This window comes from Emericellopsis cladophorae (assembly GCF_022114955.1).
Source record: "Emericellopsis cladophorae strain MUM 19.33 chromosome Unknown NODE_129_length_19244_cov_117_579851, whole genome shotgun sequence".
In the NCBI taxonomy this organism is placed as follows: Eukaryota; Fungi; Ascomycota; class Sordariomycetes; order Hypocreales; family Bionectriaceae; genus Emericellopsis; species Emericellopsis cladophorae.
In genome coordinates, this window is record NW_026251054.1 from 1 (window position 1) to 19167 (window position 19167).

General features: G+C 53.9%; 7 protein-coding genes across 7 annotated transcripts; 1 reads left to right on the forward strand and 6 right to left on the reverse strand.

Moving 5' to 3' along the window:
• Window positions 1-711: 711 nt before the first annotated feature.
• J7T54_003821 (Dynamin GTPase effector domain) lies at window positions 712-3638 on the reverse strand (the record flags this gene model as incomplete). Its single annotated transcript, XM_051510579.1, has 3 exons — window positions 712-2972; window positions 3072-3374; window positions 3434-3638. The coding sequence occupies 3 exons, from the start codon at window positions 3636-3638 to the stop codon at window positions 712-714; spliced, it is 2769 nt and encodes a 922-aa protein (XP_051358529.1).
• A 942-nt stretch (window positions 3639-4580) lies between these two features.
• On the forward strand, window positions 4581-6008 carry J7T54_003822 (mannose-1-phosphate guanyltransferase-like protein; the record flags this gene model as incomplete). Its single annotated transcript, XM_051510580.1, has 3 exons — window positions 4581-4625; window positions 4678-5928; window positions 5982-6008. The coding sequence occupies 3 exons, from the start codon at window positions 4581-4583 to the stop codon at window positions 6006-6008; spliced, it is 1323 nt and encodes a 440-aa protein (XP_051358530.1).
• A 395-nt stretch (window positions 6009-6403) lies between these two features.
• Window positions 6404-7648, reverse strand: J7T54_003823 (UDP-galactose transporter-like protein; the record flags this gene model as incomplete). The annotated part of the gene is made up of 2 exons (XM_051510581.1): window positions 6404-6571; window positions 6674-7648. 2 exons carry the CDS (start codon window positions 7646-7648, stop codon window positions 6404-6406), a joined length of 1143 nt encoding a protein of 380 aa, XP_051358531.1.
• A 1606-nt stretch (window positions 7649-9254) lies between these two features.
• J7T54_003824 (Glycolipid 2-alpha-mannosyltransferase-like protein) lies at window positions 9255-10162 on the reverse strand (the record flags this gene model as incomplete). Its single annotated transcript, XM_051510582.1, has 3 exons — window positions 9255-9514; window positions 9668-10073; window positions 10124-10162. The coding sequence occupies 3 exons, from the start codon at window positions 10160-10162 to the stop codon at window positions 9255-9257; spliced, it is 705 nt and encodes a 234-aa protein (XP_051358532.1).
• A 90-nt stretch (window positions 10163-10252) lies between these two features.
• On the reverse strand, window positions 10253-10630 carry J7T54_003825 (uncharacterized protein; the record flags this gene model as incomplete). Its single annotated transcript, XM_051510583.1, has 2 exons — window positions 10253-10562; window positions 10626-10630. The coding sequence occupies 2 exons, from the start codon at window positions 10628-10630 to the stop codon at window positions 10253-10255; spliced, it is 315 nt and encodes a 104-aa protein (XP_051358533.1).
• A 1437-nt stretch (window positions 10631-12067) lies between these two features.
• On the reverse strand, window positions 12068-15245 carry J7T54_003826 (protein HIRA/HIR1; the record flags this gene model as incomplete). The annotated part of the gene is made up of 2 exons (XM_051510584.1): window positions 12068-12171; window positions 12227-15245. The coding sequence occupies 2 exons, from the start codon at window positions 15243-15245 to the stop codon at window positions 12068-12070; spliced, it is 3123 nt and encodes a 1040-aa protein (XP_051358534.1).
• Window positions 15246-16202: 957 nt separating this feature from the next.
• On the reverse strand, window positions 16203-17390 carry J7T54_003827 (Glycolipid 2-alpha-mannosyltransferase-like protein; the record flags this gene model as incomplete). The annotated part of the gene is made up of 3 exons (XM_051510585.1): window positions 16203-16397; window positions 16734-16914; window positions 16966-17390. The coding sequence occupies 3 exons, from the start codon at window positions 17388-17390 to the stop codon at window positions 16203-16205; spliced, it is 801 nt and encodes a 266-aa protein (XP_051358535.1).
• Window positions 17391-19167: the final 1777 nt, after the last annotated feature.

The window sequence follows — 19167 nt, forward strand, 5'->3', positions numbered from 1 at the left end:
GTTCTACACGCTTTGGGACGCCCTCGAGCTCATCTTCGTCTACTTTGTCTACCCCGAGACCAAGGGCCCTACCCTCGAGGAGATTGCTCGCATCTTTGACGGCGACAGCGCCACCGTGGTTCACATTGACTTTGAGCAGATCGAGAAGGAGATGCAGCTGCACCACCAGGAGGAGCGCTTTGACAACAAGAGCATGTCCTAAGCACCCCCAGGATTCCTGTAGCTGGAGTGGCGTGGACTGCGTCGGGTGGATGGTATATACACAACGCACTTTGATTTCTATGGTGTGCGGGTGGGAGCGCGCGCGCTGAGAGTAGTTTTGCAGCATCAGTCTTTCATAATGAGTATGATACCATGCATCTCCGTACGCGACTGTCTGATCTGCAAGTCTTGTAAGCAAAAGCCGTGGCAAGTGAATGGGACCGACTGAGAAGATCACAAAGAACAAAAGAGTCGTTGCCGTCTAAACTAGTACCTAGTACCCGTCCATCCACAGTTGGGTATTTTCTCGGAAAGACTGTGCCATCGGCTCACAGCAAACTTTGCGCACAATGTTCGGACTGACCACTCCTCGTGAGCATGGTCTAGTCTCCCTGTAAATCCTGCAAAATCGCAAATATCCTCGGGTGGTGCGTTCCGCATCAGCCAGACACACAAACAGAACCGCCAATATTGATACAAAAGCCGGTCAATCCGCACATCAAATTTCCATTACACTTCAATTTCACCGCCATCACCCATGACCGTGTCGTCATCGCGGTGTTCAGACACGTGCGTGAGGCCACCCTCGCTGTCCTCGGCGGCCGCACTGTTCAGCATCTCGATGCTGGCCATGGCCTTCTCAAACTTGGCCTTTTCTTTCTTCAACACCTCGCGTCGCGCAGCCATGGCAGGGTCCTCCTCCAAAAGGCGCGCGTAGATGGCGTTGATGTCCTGGCCACCACGGCCGATCAGCCCGAGTCGCTCATTCAGGTACAGTGGCAGCTGCTCCTGCAAATTGGGGATCAACCGACACAGCACGCACTGAGCGATGCTGTCGACGAACCGCAGACCGGCAAGGCGATAGTAGCCTCTAACGTACGCAATCACCTTGATTTCGCGGTCAAAGTCGTCCACGCCAATCTTAGCAATCTCGGCTTTGCGCGTCTCGCTCTCGGTGCGTCGTTCTTGCTCGCTCATGCTATCCCAGTTTTTGTTGCCCGTAGATTTTGAGGCTACACCCTGGGCCTCCATGCGCATCTTGTGACGGAACCATTCTAGGAGGTGTAACTCCTCCGTCTCGTACTGAGTAAAGGTGGCGCTATTAAAGGTCATGAGCTTGCAGCTCTCGTCCCGGTAGACCTGCACCATGTGCTCCCTGATAGTCCTTTTGTGACCTTCTAGGAATGTCCCGACCTGTTTCTCGCACTCGGCAAAGATCACCCGCTGTCGAAGTCCGGCAAAGGTGCTCTCGAGTGCCTCTTTAAAGGCTCTATGAAGCTTCGCTATGGTCAGGCTGAGGAAAACATCCATAGGCCCATCCCAAGGCGCAATAGCCTCAAGTGCCAGATCCTCCTTGACCTCGAGAGGTATGTGATTTGGCACGCCAGCCTGGCTGCGCGCCCTTATGTCGCTTCGTACCCCGCGTAGAGTCCTGAATCCGCGATTCACTTTGGCGAAGCTGGCATATGTTGATGTTGGGGCTGCCAAGCCAGCCCTGGGTGGTTGAGATCCGTGCTCAGCTCGGGACGGTCTTCCGTTGGTGGCCCCATCGGAATCTTCGGGCTTGACGGAATGTGACGACCTGCCAGACCTAGGTGCTTCCGACGGAGTTAACCGTGTGCGTTTTGAGGGCGTCACCGGAGGGGCCATGCGATGCCGCTTGTGAGACGGTGTTCCAGCGCCTGTAGGAGTCGGAGCGGCAGGCTCAGAGCTATCATCCTCGTCGTCCGAAATCACCAAGGTAGGGGCATCCGACACGTCTTTGAGAATGAATCGGGGATACATGCCCAGGATGCACTCGCTGAACTCCTTGGGGTCGTTGTCGAAGTGTTTCATAAAGTCTTCGATACTCTTCCTCGCAGCGTCACTGAACTTCTGCAGGCTCCGCTGGACCTCGAGCTCTACATTGTCGGGCACGTCTGGGAGACTTCGCAGCTCGCTGAGGACTCGGTCCAGCTTTCCCCGCACTTTCTCTTCAATACTGGGCAGGCTTTTGGCAAACTGCTCCCCAAGGCGCTCCGACAAGAAGTGCTTCAGCTTCTCAACACCACTGCGGGACGCGAAGACGTGAAATTCACTAGGCCACTCAGTCGTGTGATGATCAAACATGGCGGCCTCCCACTGAATCAGCTCGTCGAGATCCTTCCCATTCTTGCGAGATGTGATAAAATAACCAAGACCGACAGTGTGGGCCTCTCCGTTCATGATCCTAAGCCACTGGCTACGGTCAGCATCACCCGATAGGAGATCTGCTTTGGTGAGCACACCAATCGTGCGGCGCGTGGCATCAAGCTGGCGGATGAAGCCAAAAGTGCACGAGTTCTCTGCATCGGTGTTCATAGGCATAGAACAGATGATGATGGCGGACTGGCGACGGATGTAAAACTTGGAAAGGTTCTGAACAACTTTGACCAAGTATTGGTCACTCGCATCCGCCGGGTTCTGGAAAATACCTGGCATGTCGTAGAAGGACAAGTTTGGCATTCCGGGTCCCTTGATCTCCAGAAACACAACGTTAGGTGAGAACTTGGCCACCGTTTCAGCCTGTGCTTGGTCAATGGGTACATTCATTGCAATGGCACCCGACCCAGGGATGAACTGCTGGTGGCTGTGATTATCGTTGAGTATGGCCACCTGGGCCCATCGCAGGAGACTTTCGATTTCCGACTTATCGTGCACGGTCTTGAACTCCAGTATCTGCACGTTCGATAGCCGGCGCCACGGGAAGAACGGGTTCGCATCCGTCACGTCGTCTTCGACAATAGCGGTATCTGGGGGATCGTAACGATATTGCTTCGACAGAGAGACACGGCAAGACCAATCGTTGCTCTTGGACACGCGTATGTGCAATGGGCACCGCGTACACGTACCCTCAGACCGTGGCAGATCTAGGTTTGCCAGCCCGGACATAACACTCGACTTTCCAGCAGATTGATCGCCGACTAGCACGAGCTCAGGCAGCGGCACGTCATGAGACACGCCGAGCGCCTGTAGCTCGCCGAGTGTGTCATTGTGGGCCTTGATCTTTCTGCCGATGCCATGGAAAGAATCCTGAAAGCCGAAAACTTCCTCGGGGACAGCTGGACTGTCAATGCTGACGTGGGTAGGCCTCATCCTGAGCTCTCTAAGCATAGGCTCTGGCTCGCACTCATCGGTACGCTCGCTTGGGGGTGCTGCTTGCATTTGTTAAAAAAGAAAATAAAAAAACAGCCTGACTCATCAAAGTACTTACGTGCATCTGATCGTCCAACACGGAAGGGCGTGCCGACCGTCACCATGAATGATCCGCCGTTTGTGCTGCCATTCTCAATCGTTGCCTCATCATGGTTGAGAGAGCTGCCAGTGGTGGTAGATCCCTGCACTGCGAGGCTCGAATTCCTGACGCCTGGTTCTGATTTGATGCCGTTGGCTGAGCTTGACGACTCGGCGTATGACATGTTGTAGACTCTCCAAGCCTGCAGTAGTGTGGGCAGACTTATCGCTAAGGAGCATCGGGCCCCTATCCATATGCTGTTGAGTGAAGCTGACACAGATTTTGGGGCATAAAGCCAGATTGCTGCTGACTGTATTGTGCTTTGTGCTTCAGAAGGGTTGGTTGAGCGAGAGTGAAAGGTTCAAGGAAAATAGGGAAATCAAGGTTGCTGTTGTAGAATCTCAGTTTGGTACGGAAAGGAAAGTGTGCTGCAGTTGAGAAAGCAAAGAACTATCTTGTCTCTGTTAAAGAAAAGCTGATCAATTTAACAAACGAAAGGCATGAAGGAGCTTGAGTGAATGATGTGCTGAGGTGAAGTGAATGTGAGCCTGAAGATGAAGGGTCTGTCTGGCATAGCAAACCCCAGATTCTGCAGCTCTGAGGCAGCTCGGCAAGGTGATCACTCCTGTTAATGTATAATTTGTGCGGAACTACCTGAGACACACAGGGCGTCTCTAGGGTTTTATAATCGACGTGAAAGAATAAATAGTTCAGCAGAAAACGCCTACTGCAGCTTTGCAAAGGAGAAGGTGCGTGGTTCTTCACACTACGCTGATGCGCCTGAGAATGCTTAACATCCGTTCACAGGCCAAAGAGATAAACAAGAGGTGCGACCTCAAGGGGCTCACTCAACCCCTGTAATGTGGCTGGTGAGAGCTTGCGCCACAGCAGTATGTAAGGCCACAATGGCTGCCCCACGTATTTGCAGCTGTCGTTGCCCGTCCCCTGTCATGCCAAATGCGACCAGTCCCCTCCAACATCCCAACCGACCCCTCGACGACGCCAGCTGGCCCCTTTCGCCTTTTCATTTTCCAAAAAGCGAAGAACCAAGGCGTTTTTGATTTCTTCTCATCCTCAGAAACCTTAAAAGCACGCGTCAAGTTTCACCATGTCTCTCCAAGTACCAATGGCTCACCGCTCCAAAGGCGGCTCGACAAAAGCTGTGATCCTCGTATGTTAGCACGGACAGGTAGCTCGTGGCGAGCAATGCTGATTGTATCTAGGTTGGCGGCCCCTCGCGCGGTACTCGCTTTCGCCCTCTCTCCCTCGACGTACCAAAACCTCTCTTCGAAGTCGCCGGTCACCCCATCATCTGGCACTGTCTCGCTGCCGTTGCGGCTGTTGGTTCCATTCAAGACGTCAACATCATCGGGTACTATGACGAGACTGTTTTTCGGGATTTCATCAAGGATGCGACCAAGGAGTTCCCTAACCTCTCTTCGATCAAGTACCTCCGCGAATACGAGGCTCTCGGCACCGCTGGCGGCCTGTACCACTTTCGCGATGCGATCCTCAAGGGGCGCCCAGACCGTCTCTTTGTCCTCAATGCCGACGTTTGCTGCAGCTTTCCCCTGGGCGAGATGCTCAAGCTCTTTGACGACAAGGACGCAGAGGCAGTCATCTTGGGCACGCGCGTAAGCGACGATGCTGCCACAAACTTTGGTTGCATCGTCTCGGATGCGCACACTCGTCGCGTCCTGCATTACGTCGAGAAGCCCGAGTCCCGCATCAGCAACCTGATCAACTGCGGTGTCTACCTGTTTGCCACCGAGGCCATCTTTCCCAGCATCAAGTCTGCAATCAAGCGTCGTACCGACCGCCCCGCCCGCCTTGTTTCCTACCCTTCTTCCGACAACCTTGAGACCTTCCACCCTGCTTCGTCGGGGCTTAACGACGACGACGACGAGGAGCGCAAGAACCAGGTGATTCGCCTGGAGCAGGATATCCTGGGTGACATGGCCGACAGCAAGCAGTTCTTCGTCTACGAGACCAAAGACTTTTGGCGACAGATCAAGACCGCTGGCTCGGCCGTGCCGGCAAACGCACTGTACCTGCAACGCGCATGGCAAGCTGGCAGCGAGGAACTGGCTCAGCCGAGTGCCAACCTCGTCGCGCCTGTCTTCATCCACCCAACTGCCGAGATCCACCCCACCGCCAAGCTAGGGCCCAACGTGTCCATCGGGCCTCGCGCGGTCATCGGGGCCGGTGCGCGCGTGAAGGAGTCGATTGTTCTCGAGGATTGCGAGGTCAAGCACGATGCATGCGTCTTGTACTCCATCATTGGCTGGGGTAGCCGCGTCGGGGCATGGGCGCGCGTGGAGGGAACCCCTACTCCTGTGGGGAGCCACTCGACGAGCATTATCAAGAACGGCGTCAAAGTACAGAGCATCACGATCTTGGGGAAGGACTGCGGCGTTGGCGACGAGGTGCGCGTGCAGAATTGTGTCTGCTTGCCATACAAAGAGCTGAAGCGGGTGAGTCTTGCCGTGGTATGTGCCTATGAAATAGTCGCTAATTATTTGAGCAGGACGTTGCCAACGAAGTAATCATGTGAGGCCACCTCATCGCGGGGCGTATAGCGATATCAACCAAAAGGGACAAGGAGCCACACAATGGATGCCCAAGAAAGGGCCATATATATCAGAAGTGCCAAAGACATAGATCTGAAGAGTGCCGGGGCACGAACAGTATGGTATTGTGCCATAGTACCATGATTAATGACGACATCTACGTTAGATCCAAGCTTTCGTATCTCATAATGTGTACTTTTCCATGTCCGACGCCAGTCTCTCTATATTATGAGACGGCGGGCTCACTCCCGCTGAGGAAGAGAGATGTCTTATAACTACTCAGTCGGCTCGTTTGATATCACTGCGACTCGGAATGCGCGGCAACATGGGGCTTTCTGGTCGACTCGATGTCGAGCCCAAACCCTTCATATCAAAAGGATCAAGATGCGTCCTTCCTGAGGCGTCGAAAGGCCGGATACGGGGCGACGCTGTGTGTGGCGACGGTACCCCAAGGCGAGGTGTGTGCAAAGGCGTAACCGCCGGCTTCTCCAAGCTGACGATTCGAATGGGTTTCGGTCGGTGACCTGGTATCGGGCGATGGGGCGTGCTATACAGGTGCATTGAGAGCAGCACCATTCCAGTTCCAATGACATACTAGTCCACCGTTAGCCAAAGTGTTCTGTAGATTTTGGAACTCAGAGCGTCTCACCGTCCATGTCAATCGAAAGTCAAAGAGGAACACGCTAACAAGCAAGCTCAGCACAATACTGATGCTTGTGGCGAAGTTCTTGACAATGTTGTCTGCATCACGAATCACCACGCTCGCTACCATGCCGCCCACGGCCTGCAGCACGACGGCCGTCCATACAACCCAATTGTATCCCTCGAAGAACCCGTGCTCGCGAATGCCAGTGCCATCCTGGTACAAGATCCCCATGAAAAAGGCCATGATGAGCGAGTACGTCGATAGCTGGACATTCCGAATCCACAAGCTCGGCTGCGACGGGCCTTCCTTGATGAGCTTCTCGAAATAGACACCGGTGACACCCGACACAGCACCCGCCACAAGCACAGCAATGACGCCGGCCGAATAATTCATCGTCGGCTCAGGGGGACCGAGGTCCTCAGTGACCCCTTGATACGTAGCTGATCGCTTCCTCAGATTCTTGGGCGCGTAGAGCTCGGGGCTGGCGGTGCCCATGTCGTGTATCGATCGAGGGAAGAAGCTATCGCTCGTGTCGCTGAGGAACGAGCCCGTCATGTTCGTTGGCATGCTGACCACGCAAACCCCCAACGTCAGCACCACCAGCGACAACCACCGCTTTGTACCCAGCTGCTTCCGGAGCAGGGTCACGCTGAAGATGGCCGTCGTGAGAATTTTGAGTTGGTAGAGCACCTGGAATTGCACAGCGTCCAGGTTGCTGATGGCCACATACTGCAGCAGGTTCTGTAGTGTATACCCAGCCGCTGGGATCGCCAGTTTCCACCCGTCGCCTCCGAAAACGCTATTATATACTTGCTCGAGAAGGGTCGTAATGGGTGTGTCGGGCGCGAGACTCTCCGAGGTTTCGTTGATCGCCAGGCAAAGAGAGAGAGAGAGCTTGACAAGCTCGTTGAGAAAGACAGCTGTCGAGGTAAAGTATCGATGGTCGCCTGACGAAGGCATGATCCTTGAGTAGTGCATGATGAGTATGAGAGCCGAATTTTGGACCGTCAGCTAGACAACAGTTAGCTCAGACGCCCACGCTCTGGACAAGAAGGGGTACACTTGCTGTGATTAGGGAAGCTCTCTTCGAAGAGGAGCCGCCCCTCCTGATGAGGGGCGTGAGGAACGTCATGGCGAGGGCGCCAGCGCAAGAGCTGGACAGATCGATCAAGAACCAAGATGTCCGTCAATCAAAGCCGTATGCTACGCGTCGCGATCCCGCCAAACGTGTAGTACAGTAGTATCCGGCTGTCGGTCTTACTGCAACGACTGGACCTTTGGCTCGAGGGTGATTAAGGAGGCGGGAAAAAAAGTGTCGAGAGAAGCGCGCGACACGACGCGTGACGATGATCAGGGTGGAACGTCGCTATTCTATAGTCGCACGAGGAAAAGACAGTGTAGCAATGAATAAAGCAAGCTTAGAGAGGGACGAGTATAGGGGAAGGGATGTAAACTGGCCAGGGAAAGAAACGTGTGTTGACGGTCGACCAGCTGGATTTGGTTTGTCTGATTTTAGATCGTGGGTGGTCGCCTCTTGGAATGCCAAGCGAACTAAGCCCCCGTAGGACCGCCTTAGCTCTTCATCTTCAGGGGGCAGCTTCCAGTTTGCCACGACAGTACATTTATCGATACCGCGGGCATGCCACATGCTAGACGCTCATGTCGTCTCCTGGTTCGCGGACCCTCATGTGCGCATTTTCAAGTTTACACTGTAGCTGTCTGCCGGTCGTATTCGCAAATGACCCGAGCAAGCATTCGCAAAGCTCAGGGCTCTTTGTCCGTGATCAATGATCCGTCTCCACCTGTAGCCTGTCTCAGTCCCGTTGGACTACCTACCCGGCCTGAAGACGCCAAGCAATTCCCCTACTTCGTACGGAGTACGTACTGCGCATTCGGGCGAGGAAGATAGCAATAACGAGAAAGCAGACACTAGATACCCATGGGAGCAAACAAGTCAACACTTTCGAATTGTCTTGTGGCCTGAACCTTCATCCCGTGGGATACTAATTAGTAGGCGTCTCGAGAGTGCGATCACTTCATACACTATTTATTTGACTGGCCCCCTGATCAGGTCTAGCTTTTCTAGGCAACATGAGTGGCCCTTTGTCAAGTCCGGAACTGCTGGCCATCAAAACCCCAGCCAGCTGTGGGCTCACGCAGCCCTTCGTTGCAGATCCTCCACGTTTCAGTCCTTGCTCTCCACAAGTCAAGTTCCCGCGTAAACATCCCACACGTTGCATCTGGGCAAGGAAGCCTTCCACAAACCTGAAGTTGGTGCGATCTCAGGAGACAAAAACCCGTCATATCTCACACAGTGGCGAGACAAGGAGCAACGCAAGGCAGTGTGACTCATCAGCAGTAGTTACCATACAGTTGAACGTGGTGCGCCCCGAAAGCGCCAGCACGCACGCGCTTGCTCGGTGTGAAAACAACATAATTCTGATTTGAGGACGTCAGGTTAGTGCCGGAAGTATTTGCACTGACAATGGCCTAAAGATTTCGCCCATTCAGCGGCGGCATGCCCTTGTAGAAACCATACCATTTCGCCCCCCTTTCCTACTTGTCGATGGCACCACCAGTTGCTTCATTTCTCGGCGCCACTTTCCTGTAGCACGAAGGCCTCTCCCATCATGAGCGAAAACCGGAACGTCCGGTCATTCACAACTGTGTTCCCCGATATCAGCCCTGGCGAAAGTGAGTGCCTGGTCACGTCAACAGCCATTTGGTCCCAAAGCTCATGTTGCTCCAGCATGGCAGCTTGTGCCAATTCGTGCCCGTCGAATGGGACCGTATCCCGGTTGTCCACCGCCAGGAGTGGTGCAGGTGTCGGCGTTGGTCTCGCAGCTACGTAGCCTGTCAGCTTCGTGCGAAAGTTCCACACGCTTTGTTTGGGCAGAAACATGCTTGCGCTCAAGGTGAGGATCGGTACGTCACGAACTGGGCTGTACTGTAACACCGCATCGAGTTTCTCAAGGTGGCTCATTAGTGCCTGATGACTTTCACCGCGGAGGAAACCAGTGGATCCGAGCTCAAAGGAAGGGGGGTACAGGTTGCTCAGCCAAGCGGAGAATGCATCTGCGAACGAGTCCGTTGGCGGATCCTTGCTCAAGCACTTTCGATTGCACTTCTGTTTGTACTCAGCCTCAATGCCCAAGGCAAGGTTCTCACCGTGTGTCTCGGGCAGGCCCTCCGCAGCTGCAGACCTCGTTGCGGTGTTCAGGAGCCAGCCGAGATCGGCGTCTTGGTGAAGCAGGTGTGGGTTGTTCTCCATGAAAGCTCTGATCTGCGGCGAGAGAGTCTCCAGGCTGCTGTAGTTGAACGCCGACTCCGTGAAACCGTACGCAATGCCGTTGTCGCGCATGAAACGGAAGACATCGAAGCCGATGGGGCGGGGAAACTGTGCCTTTAATCATGGTTAGCACATTATGCACTGATAGTTGAGGCTGGACTTACACCAGGCTCAACTCTCAAGAACCAGTCATAGTCCCTCATTCGCTGCTCACGAAGAAGAAATGCTGGATTCCAGTGTTGAGACTCCATGTGTAGTGCAGCTACCGACGCCTCTTCATCGGTGCTCTGGTCCTACGCAGAGACAGCCGAGCTGGCGCGTCGCCAGTGCTCATTGGAGATGATCTCATACAAGCAGGTGAACTTGGTGGCATTAGACGTCTGGCGGCGGAAAGTCTCGCTCAGATCCGTAGAGCTGAAGAAAATCCAGTCGTACTCGTATTCCTCGTTGAACGAGCGTTCCAGCTGTACGACAGTGTCGATGATGCGTGGAAGGTCTGGTTCGTCTATGAGGGCGATGATGGCAGCGCGAAGAGACGTATCCTCCAACTTGGCTTGGACAGGACTCGCCTTCCAGTTGTTGCAAGCTTTGATGCCTCTGGAGCTGGACAGAATAGCAGCCGATACCAAAAGCAAGGTCTGAGAGAGGGCAAAAGGTGTTGCTAACCTCATGCTGAAAGACAGACGAGGCGTGGCGCGACTTTGGGAAGACAGACTACCTCAAGTGGGCGAGCTAGAGGAAGATCTGAAGTTGAGAGTCTTGCTGACAATTCAATAATGAGCCGGAGTGCCGGGTTGGATGCGGAATGAAAGGCGATCGTCAGTAAGTAGTGAGCGGTTAGTCGGGTGCAGTGAATGGTTTCGAAGCGGCAGATCTTGAGGAAAGAGAGTTCAAGAGGTTGAGAGTGAATAGAGAGTAGCAATCATTACGATGGCCATAGATCGGTGCCTGCAGCAGTTGTTGACGTGTGGAATAAAAGACGAAGGTTACTCAGATGCGAGAAGAGGGAACAGCAGATCAAGGACGCAGAGATGAGGGGGGGTTGTTTTCATTTGTTACGACCACCCAGGGAAAGGTGAGGTCACGCTGAGGGTTGTGCCAGTCAATGCTTCGCCCCGACTTTCGTCTGGAATTTGCGTGTGCCTCCCCTCTTTCGACTGGCCTCCTGCTATCAGCTACGACGGTACTTTTTGTAACACAACGTGGAAATTTGAGTGCTTTGACTGTAAAGGGTGCAAATGATAAGGGTTTCCCCCCTATTGGAGGCTACGAACAACTTGAATACTCTGAACGGTGGAGGTTGCCTACGTGACCTGGCGCTGACCGGTCGAGGCTGGTCCATGAAAGAAGGCGAGAGGCAACGTTTGGACGAGAAGGGGGAAAAAGGCAACCAAAAATTGGGCACGATGACTGGACTGCCTACTGCTGGACTGCCTGCTGCACATCTTGCCACGCCAGTTCCAGCCTGACTTACACAGCATAGCACTGTATCACATCGCGGAACTGCAGGCTGTAGCCGACTGGTCTGGCGCGACGATATTTGCCAACGGTCCTTTGTTGGTGTGGACGCCCACATCATAGGCTTAGAAACCGGCAGCTGTGTACAAAAGGGGCGTCCGGTAGCTGCGTTTGCAAGAATGCCTTTCAAACGTTGTGCATAAACACTTGCATCGGTCGAGCAAATGTTCGAGCCCGTCGGATTCCTCGAGGCGTTGTACAAGTGGAACATGCAAGGCCAAGGCTAGTTCACCATAGCAGAGCGCCAGTGCTGGCGTGATTTAGTCGTGTGATGAACTATTTATCCCGTCGCAAGCCGAGGCAACGTAACTCCTAAATGAAGGGACAAATAAGGAAGTAGTCAAAACAAAAAACAGGTTACATGGAATCAAGCCTGTGGATGACGGGTCCCCAACAGACAAGTCTGAACCTCAAAGATTACCAAAACCTCTCAATCATCCCACATGATGGAAAGTTGACCCAACTCCGAACGCCACCAGGCCGAAAACAAGCAGCATCATGTTCATGAATCGCTTTGCTGACCTCATGGGCCACGCTGTAAAAGGCTACAGGAAGACGCACTCTGTAGAAGTACGCCCTGAACGCTTGGTCTACTCCACGTCCATGGACTCGGCATCGACGGATGCCTCCTCTAGATCCAGATCCAGATATCGGGCGTACTGCACTGTCAGGCGCTGCAGTTCTCGATATTTCCCTACGCGGATTCCGTTAGCTCTCCCTTTTCGACGTCGTATGCGCTTTGCACTTACCAAGAATCATGACCACATCTTTCAGCAAATCCTCCCGATTCCATCCACAGATCTCCTTTTCGGTGCTATACCAACCGCGACCACCCTTGTCATCCGTCTTACTTTTCATTAATCCTCCAATCAGATTGCTCAGAAGCTCCTCAACCTTCAACTTAGACCCTTCAGCGCCTAGTCGTTTCGCGTACATATACAAGTATAGCTTGAACTCGTCCTTGGACCCCAGCTGAAGAGCTCCCGCAATGCGGTTCTCCAAGTGCGCCACGCTGACACTGCTCTCCAAGCCCTCAGCATCTCGGCGCTGTATGACGTTCTTAATGATGCGCTGGAGAGCATAGGCGCGCCCCTTGAGCAGGAACTCATTAGTGGTATGACGCTCGAGGTGCGGGATCACGCCAGACGACACGCTCACAGCGCCCTCTTCGCCCTTGTCCTTGTCCTTGTCCTCTTTCGATTTGCTGCCCACTGCTGTGGATTGCAATGCCGATATCGACGAATCATTCGAGTTCCAGTACTGTGAACCGACCGCCCACCATGATTCGCTCAGTCGTTGCCAAGTGTACATGTCTCGGGCATAATAAAAACCGTCACCGTTGGTCAACGTGACAACGATGTGTCCAGTAGAGTTGAGGTGCGCCGACGTAACACCAGGTCCCGGAGTTGCTGAATGTTGGTTGAGCGATGTCGAAGCAATGTCCAGGATAGGTGCAAGCGAGACAGGCGGATGCGGCGACGACTGTGCCTTGAGGTCCCATACGTGAGCCTGTCCGACTGAAGTTATGCAGAGAAGCCATTGATCGCGGCACTCCAAAACGACTGGCTGGGCTTCGAGGATCATTGGATTCAACAGCCGCCGACCCGCAGGGGTCCATGTGTGTATCGACCCATCCTCACAAGCTACCACCCAAAAGTTCTTGTTTGCGGCCACTAGGATGACTGCTCTTGGTAGAAACTCTTGCCACACGATGACCCCCCTCTTAGTCACCACGACATGCGAGGGATCCTTGGGACTTGGGTCATTCTTCGCCTCGAGAATGAGGTTCTCTGGAACCTTTGACGCTTCTTCCGAGGTTGACTCTTCTTTGAGTGTCCCCTTTTCCAATGGGCGTAGGATATGTGATCGTATTTTGGGCACAGCCAGCCGCGTTTGGGCCACTGATATCATCGGGCTTAGTATGGCCGGCCGCAGAAACTCGGGCGTGGGGACAACGCCATGTTGTGTCGGAGTGAGAGACGCTGGCTCAACCGTCCCGTCGGGGCCGTTTGTCACGATCTGTGCAGCCCCGTTCTGAAGCCGCTTTGTTGCTGGCTCATCGCCCTCTTCTTCGCCTGTTGCAACGGACTTCCGTTTGTTTCCCAGCAACAGCGTAGCGATGCCTCCTTTAGGCAAACCGTCAAAGGGCCGTGAAAGATCAAGCGTTGTCTGCGGCGCGTCGTCGCGATTTCCTCTTGACGTCGTGATTGCACCAACTAGTTGCGTCTGTGGGAGTGACGATTGCCCTGTTCCGGACGACGACACCAACATTGGCGCCACGCGTTTCTTGCCGTCCTTCCCAACTGTCACCCGCGATTTCATCTCCTTGACCTTGGTTTCTGTCTCGCTCGCTGGTTTTGTTGGTTCTGCGGGATCTGCTGACTTTTCAGGGGCTGCCTCCCCATTAGTGGCTGGGGTTGGTATAGACTTCCCACCATTGGTCGTCGGGATGGCTTCAGCGGATGAAGAGTTGTCGTCTCCCATGAGAGCACCCATTCTGTTCTCCACGGCTCTGGACTCGCCTTCCTTGCTGTGGTTCTCCAAAGCCAACCCTTGCACATCCTCCGCGATACCCATGCCTTTCCTGGACACCCCATATTTGGATAGCGCACGGTCGTTCTCCTCCGGTCGAGCGACCCATCCCAACTCTCCACGTAGAAACTGGGTCACAACAATGCTTCCGTCCAGCGATGCAGCGAATAGCGTTTGACCATCAGGGGACCATGCCAGGTCCGTGATTGCCTTGCCTGCCAAATCTCCCAGCACGGTTACGGGTCTAGAGGTATTTGTGTTCCAGATGCTCAGGGTATTGTCTTGTCCAGCGGAAGCAATGACGGTTACAAGCGCTGCTTTCTCTGCCTCACTTTTTGAACGATCTTCTGGGTCAACTGTATGGAACAATCGAGGCGAAAACAGACAGACTTCTGTCGGGCCTTCGTGTCCAATCAGATTGATCTCACTGTCCCAGCGCGTGCGCTCGATGATGGCGACAGAATTGACCGGCCCGTTGACAGCGTTGGCCGCCGCGATGTGATTGCCATCGGGTGACCAGGAGCACCGCCTGAAGTACGTTGTGAGGGGCGAACTCTTGAAAGGGGAAGATATGCTCGTCTCGAGAACAAAGTTGTTAACCATATCCGTGGCTGTAGCATTGGGACCTGGGGGTGTAAAGCGGAAGATCTTGATGGTCCGGTCGTCGCTCGCGGTCGCGAAGAACTTGTTGGCCGGATCGAACGTGACGCCTTTGACTTGACTGTTGTGCACAGACAAGACCCTCAGTTTCTCAAAGGTATATCCTGACCAGATGACGACTTTGGAGTCCAACCCGACCGAAACCAGGATGGACGAGTCGTAGGACCACGCAAGATCCTGCACATCATTGTCATGGCCAATCAATCGCTTGTACGTTTTCCAGTTCTCGACCGGCGGCGGCTCGTTACTTCCGAAAGCTGTCGTCGCGGGACTTTTATCGAGGTGGTATACGCAAATGATTTTGTCGTCGGCGCCGCTCGCGAGGTAGCGGCCATTCGGGGAGAAGCGCACAGAGTGGATTGTGCCCAGGTGGTGGCTCATGTGGCATAGCTGTCGCGGCTTGGTGTAGTTTCGGTGATCGGAATGGTAGATGGCATCGGTTGACCAGACCCTCACGTGTCCGTCGCCTCCAGCCGTTGCCAATCGAGTCCCATCGGGAGACACGTCGAGGCTGTATACCTCGAAGTCCTTCTGTTCGCCGCTATGGCTCAGCCATGCAGGCTTGATGAGGCGCATTGCGCCGGTATCTGTGCAACGGCAGTCTAATGTTGACAGTAAAAGCGCTGTGGAGGGGCCGGAGTCGCCAGATCCAGAGTCGTCCAGGCGAGTCGATGGAAATTGCTGTGCGCGATTGAATCAAAGCTTCAAATGTCGAAAGATCCACAGACGCGCTCGCACGCGCTTGGACTGACGACGGTCCGACGCAGGCACTTTGGTCCACCCCTGCAAGCGAAGAGGTGAGCCTGTAGTGTACCATCCCTGATAGAAGCATAAAAAGGTTCGTACACGTAAAAGATATTGCTTTAACGCAGGTATGCACCAAAAAGCAAGCGCCTGCTTGGAGGCTAGATCTACGGATAAGCCCACGCCAGTTCGACCTTCTACTAAGGTATAGAGCAAACCTCAAGGCGCGTTACCGCGCGCATGCTGGCCGCAGGAAACACCTTGGCTCTGCCATTGCCGCATTGAGCACACAGTACCTAGGCCAAAGACGCCTGAACCAGTTCCTGCAACCGCGTCTAAACACGGTTTCTTTAAGCCTCAACTGGTTCTGAAATTGGCACCAAATTTCCCAGATCGAAGATCTGCGAGAAACATGAAGCGAAGGTTTCTTCGTACCTGGAACATTGAAACGTAGTACTGTGCCATTTCAAGTTCCGGATGCTCTCGTCAGGCAGGTTGTTTGTCTGACGATACCTGGATTGGAGCGCCCCCCATCAGTACATGATCATGGCGAGAGCCAGCCAATACTCTTGCTACATTTCGTATATAAGATGTTCACCTACACATTGTTACATCTCACGGCCTATCTTGAAAACATGGGGTATTCTTCGCGTGCGATTGTCGAATCTGGAGTCAATCGCAATACGAGCGTATGGTCTCTATCAGGGACTACTTTGGGAAATGCATGTTGTAAATCTAATGCTCCGTGAGGTTAAGCTCAAAAAAAAAACAAGGTCAACACGCAGATTTTCACAGTGGTCGGTCCTCCGGTATCTTCAAGTCATCCACTTCCTGCTGCCGTAGCTTGTCCAGAGCATCAACGTCAAGGTCAACGTCCCGCGTTGCCATCTTTTCTCGCCGGGGGCCCTCAACAACGAGTTCATTCAGTAACTCCCTGGCCGTCTCATCGCTCTCAAATATCCCGTCCACCATCTTGTCAATGGTCTTCCATCGGACAGCGTGTTTAGCAACCGAGTTCCAAGCACTGGCCGCGGCACACACGCAGTTCATTTCGAACTCCAAGACTCTTCTGTACATCTTTGTGATTGCGTCCCGCGAGCGTTCCCGACGCTTGGCAAAATCGTGTTGCCGCGCCTCAAAGTCACCCGCGTCGACCCATGAAGGGCATTGCATAAGGTGAGTGAGATGCATATACCAAGGGATGCGCCCAATGATATGGACCATCCCTCGCTGAAACTGGGCATGGCCAAGAATTGGGTCAAGAAGAAGCTGCATTGACTGATGAGCACCCGGAAGGGACAATGAGGGCACGGCACTTACAGGTGTCAAGGTGCACAAGCCAGCCCAGGCAAGGGCCGTGGACGGGAAGTCGTCAAGTTGGCTCTCCACTATACGCTTGGTGTGTTCCAAGGTCCGTGGCGTCGAGTCATCCACTTCGCTGCTCTTGCTACCGCGGCGTTTGCTTAGACCTGCCGTTGCAATTGCGGTCATCAGATCGAGTCTGCGATCCGTGTTGCCATCTGAAGGGGACAATGTCCCACGTACCACTGACTTCACATCTTCGGGTAGCTCTTGAGATATAATGCTCTCGTACGTCACTACCAAAGATGCAGTACTGGGATCAAGCCGCAAGGCGTCGTATGCCTCGTCCCAGAGATCGCGCGACAGACCAGCCTCGGGGTGTGGACGCGCTGACGGCACTGAGAGTTTTTTGTGAGCTGGAGGAGACGCGGATGAGTTGCTCGAAGATCCGGCTTTGAATGACGGCGTCTTGAATGAGGGCACGCGGCCACGACTGCGTTCCGTCGTGGAAGCGACGGAGCCACCTGTGGTCGAGCGCGAGAGATCACTGGCATTGGAGGCGATACTGCTGACACTTTCCTTGCGTGATAGATCAGACTTGCTGCGAGCACGCCCAACCAGTCTTTTGAGTACACCAGGCTTCTCGACGGAGACATGTTGCTGTTCGGTCAACATGGTGGCCAGCTGGCACAAGATTTGCGATTGGATGATCAAGGCTTCCCAGGAGTGCACGTCTGTTTGATTGTGGTACCTGGCGATTCCAGGTCCTATGTAGCAGTCGCCGCCAAGCGTGGCAGCCCCCTCGACTGGCGGTCGCAAACGGGACAAGACTGGACTCTTTCTGCCGGCTCTTCTGCCGCCTGTGGAGGCTGCAGTGTAGTTCTTGAGGCTGTCCCCGTATGTGAGTGGGCGGGCCGTTGCAATTGGTCTGAACTCCAAATGTAATTGGCAGACGGCTCGGCTGACGTATATTAGACTACCTTAGTCTCGTCTGCGCTGTCGGATATCTCAAATGCAAGCTTGTGTGGGTTGCCAAGCCCACATGCAGGTCTTGAAGTCGATTCGATCGCTTATCAGTAGATTCGCAATGTTAGTTGGTGACGAGTAAGTTACCCTGACGAAATGCAGATGTAGAGCCATTCGACTCAGTGGGCGAGGATCAGCTCGTTGAGAAGACGACTACGTACGCAGAGAGGGTCTTAAGATACATCCAGGCGTCTGGCACCGGTGTGGGCTCGTGTGCACTGACGGTGCACTGACGGAGCCATGGAGGGAATCAGTCAGTAGCTCACAGCCGACGAAATGAGGTCATCGTGGATCCTTCGGCCCCAGCTTGTCGTCCTGAGGCTTGGGAAAAGCTATCAGACTCGGTCAGCACTGCCGCGTGGCGCTTATCGCGCCCGCTAGACCTCTTATCGTGAGTGGTGAGGGACGAGCAAGGTCAGACGGGCCCCGATAAGCCGCTAGGTGCGTCATTCAGGGTTCAAGCCTAAGGCGAGTCCTCAGTCAAGCCAACTCCCGCGTCAAGACCTCCAGTCCTTTGTTAGCCCGGGTCCAGTCAGTCGTAACCGCTATCGAGGTCTCGTGAATCGGTGTGCAGCCAAACACTGATTGACGGCAGTATATCTATTCGCGCATCACCGATGCGACGCGGCAATTAGAACTTGTTAGCCAGTATCCGAAGTTCCGAGTCGATGATTGCCAACGCATCAACTTGCAGAACTTTATGGTTGCATTCATCGCGGCTAGAGACATGACTAGCCGACACCCTTCATGTTCTAAGCAAATACGGTAGGCCTCATTATTGCAAGGGCAAGATGTGTTGCTTCCTCTGGTGTGTCTTGATATTTTCCATTGCAAGAGAACCTCTTTCAAGGTAGCATACTTACGGTACCTTACCTAGTAAGTAGCGAAACAGCTGGGCTAGGTCTCAGAAATGACTGGCTCTGCACATGCAGAGAGCTGTCTCAATGCTTGGTCCTGCCGCTTGCCTTAGCCCAAACGTCTGGGTATTGACAGATGCCTAGCACCTTCCTACGTCCACATCATCACAAGGACTGAACCGACTGGAGAGAGCAAGTGGCAGCCAGCCATAGATGCAGCCACCTTCAGGCCAATCACTTCTTTTTCTTCACCGTGTCCGCGCTTGCTATTGTGCAATGGTCCTGATATGACAATAAGATGCCGGTGACTGAATGACTGGACCGCCTTCGGTTGCTATGGCGCCATCAGGCCCCCGACTTTGGTACAGGCATTGGTTGATATCTTCATCTTCAACAAGCAACCCGGCATCAAAGCATCCCATACGCCTGCAGTCCTCAAAAAGACTATTCACACCGTCTCCGAACGTCAAGATGCTCCTTAGCACCGCACTACTTGGCTTTGTTGCCTTGGCTTTGTTGCCTTGGCTTTGTTGCCTTGGCTTTGTTGCCTTGGCTTTGTTGCCTTGGCT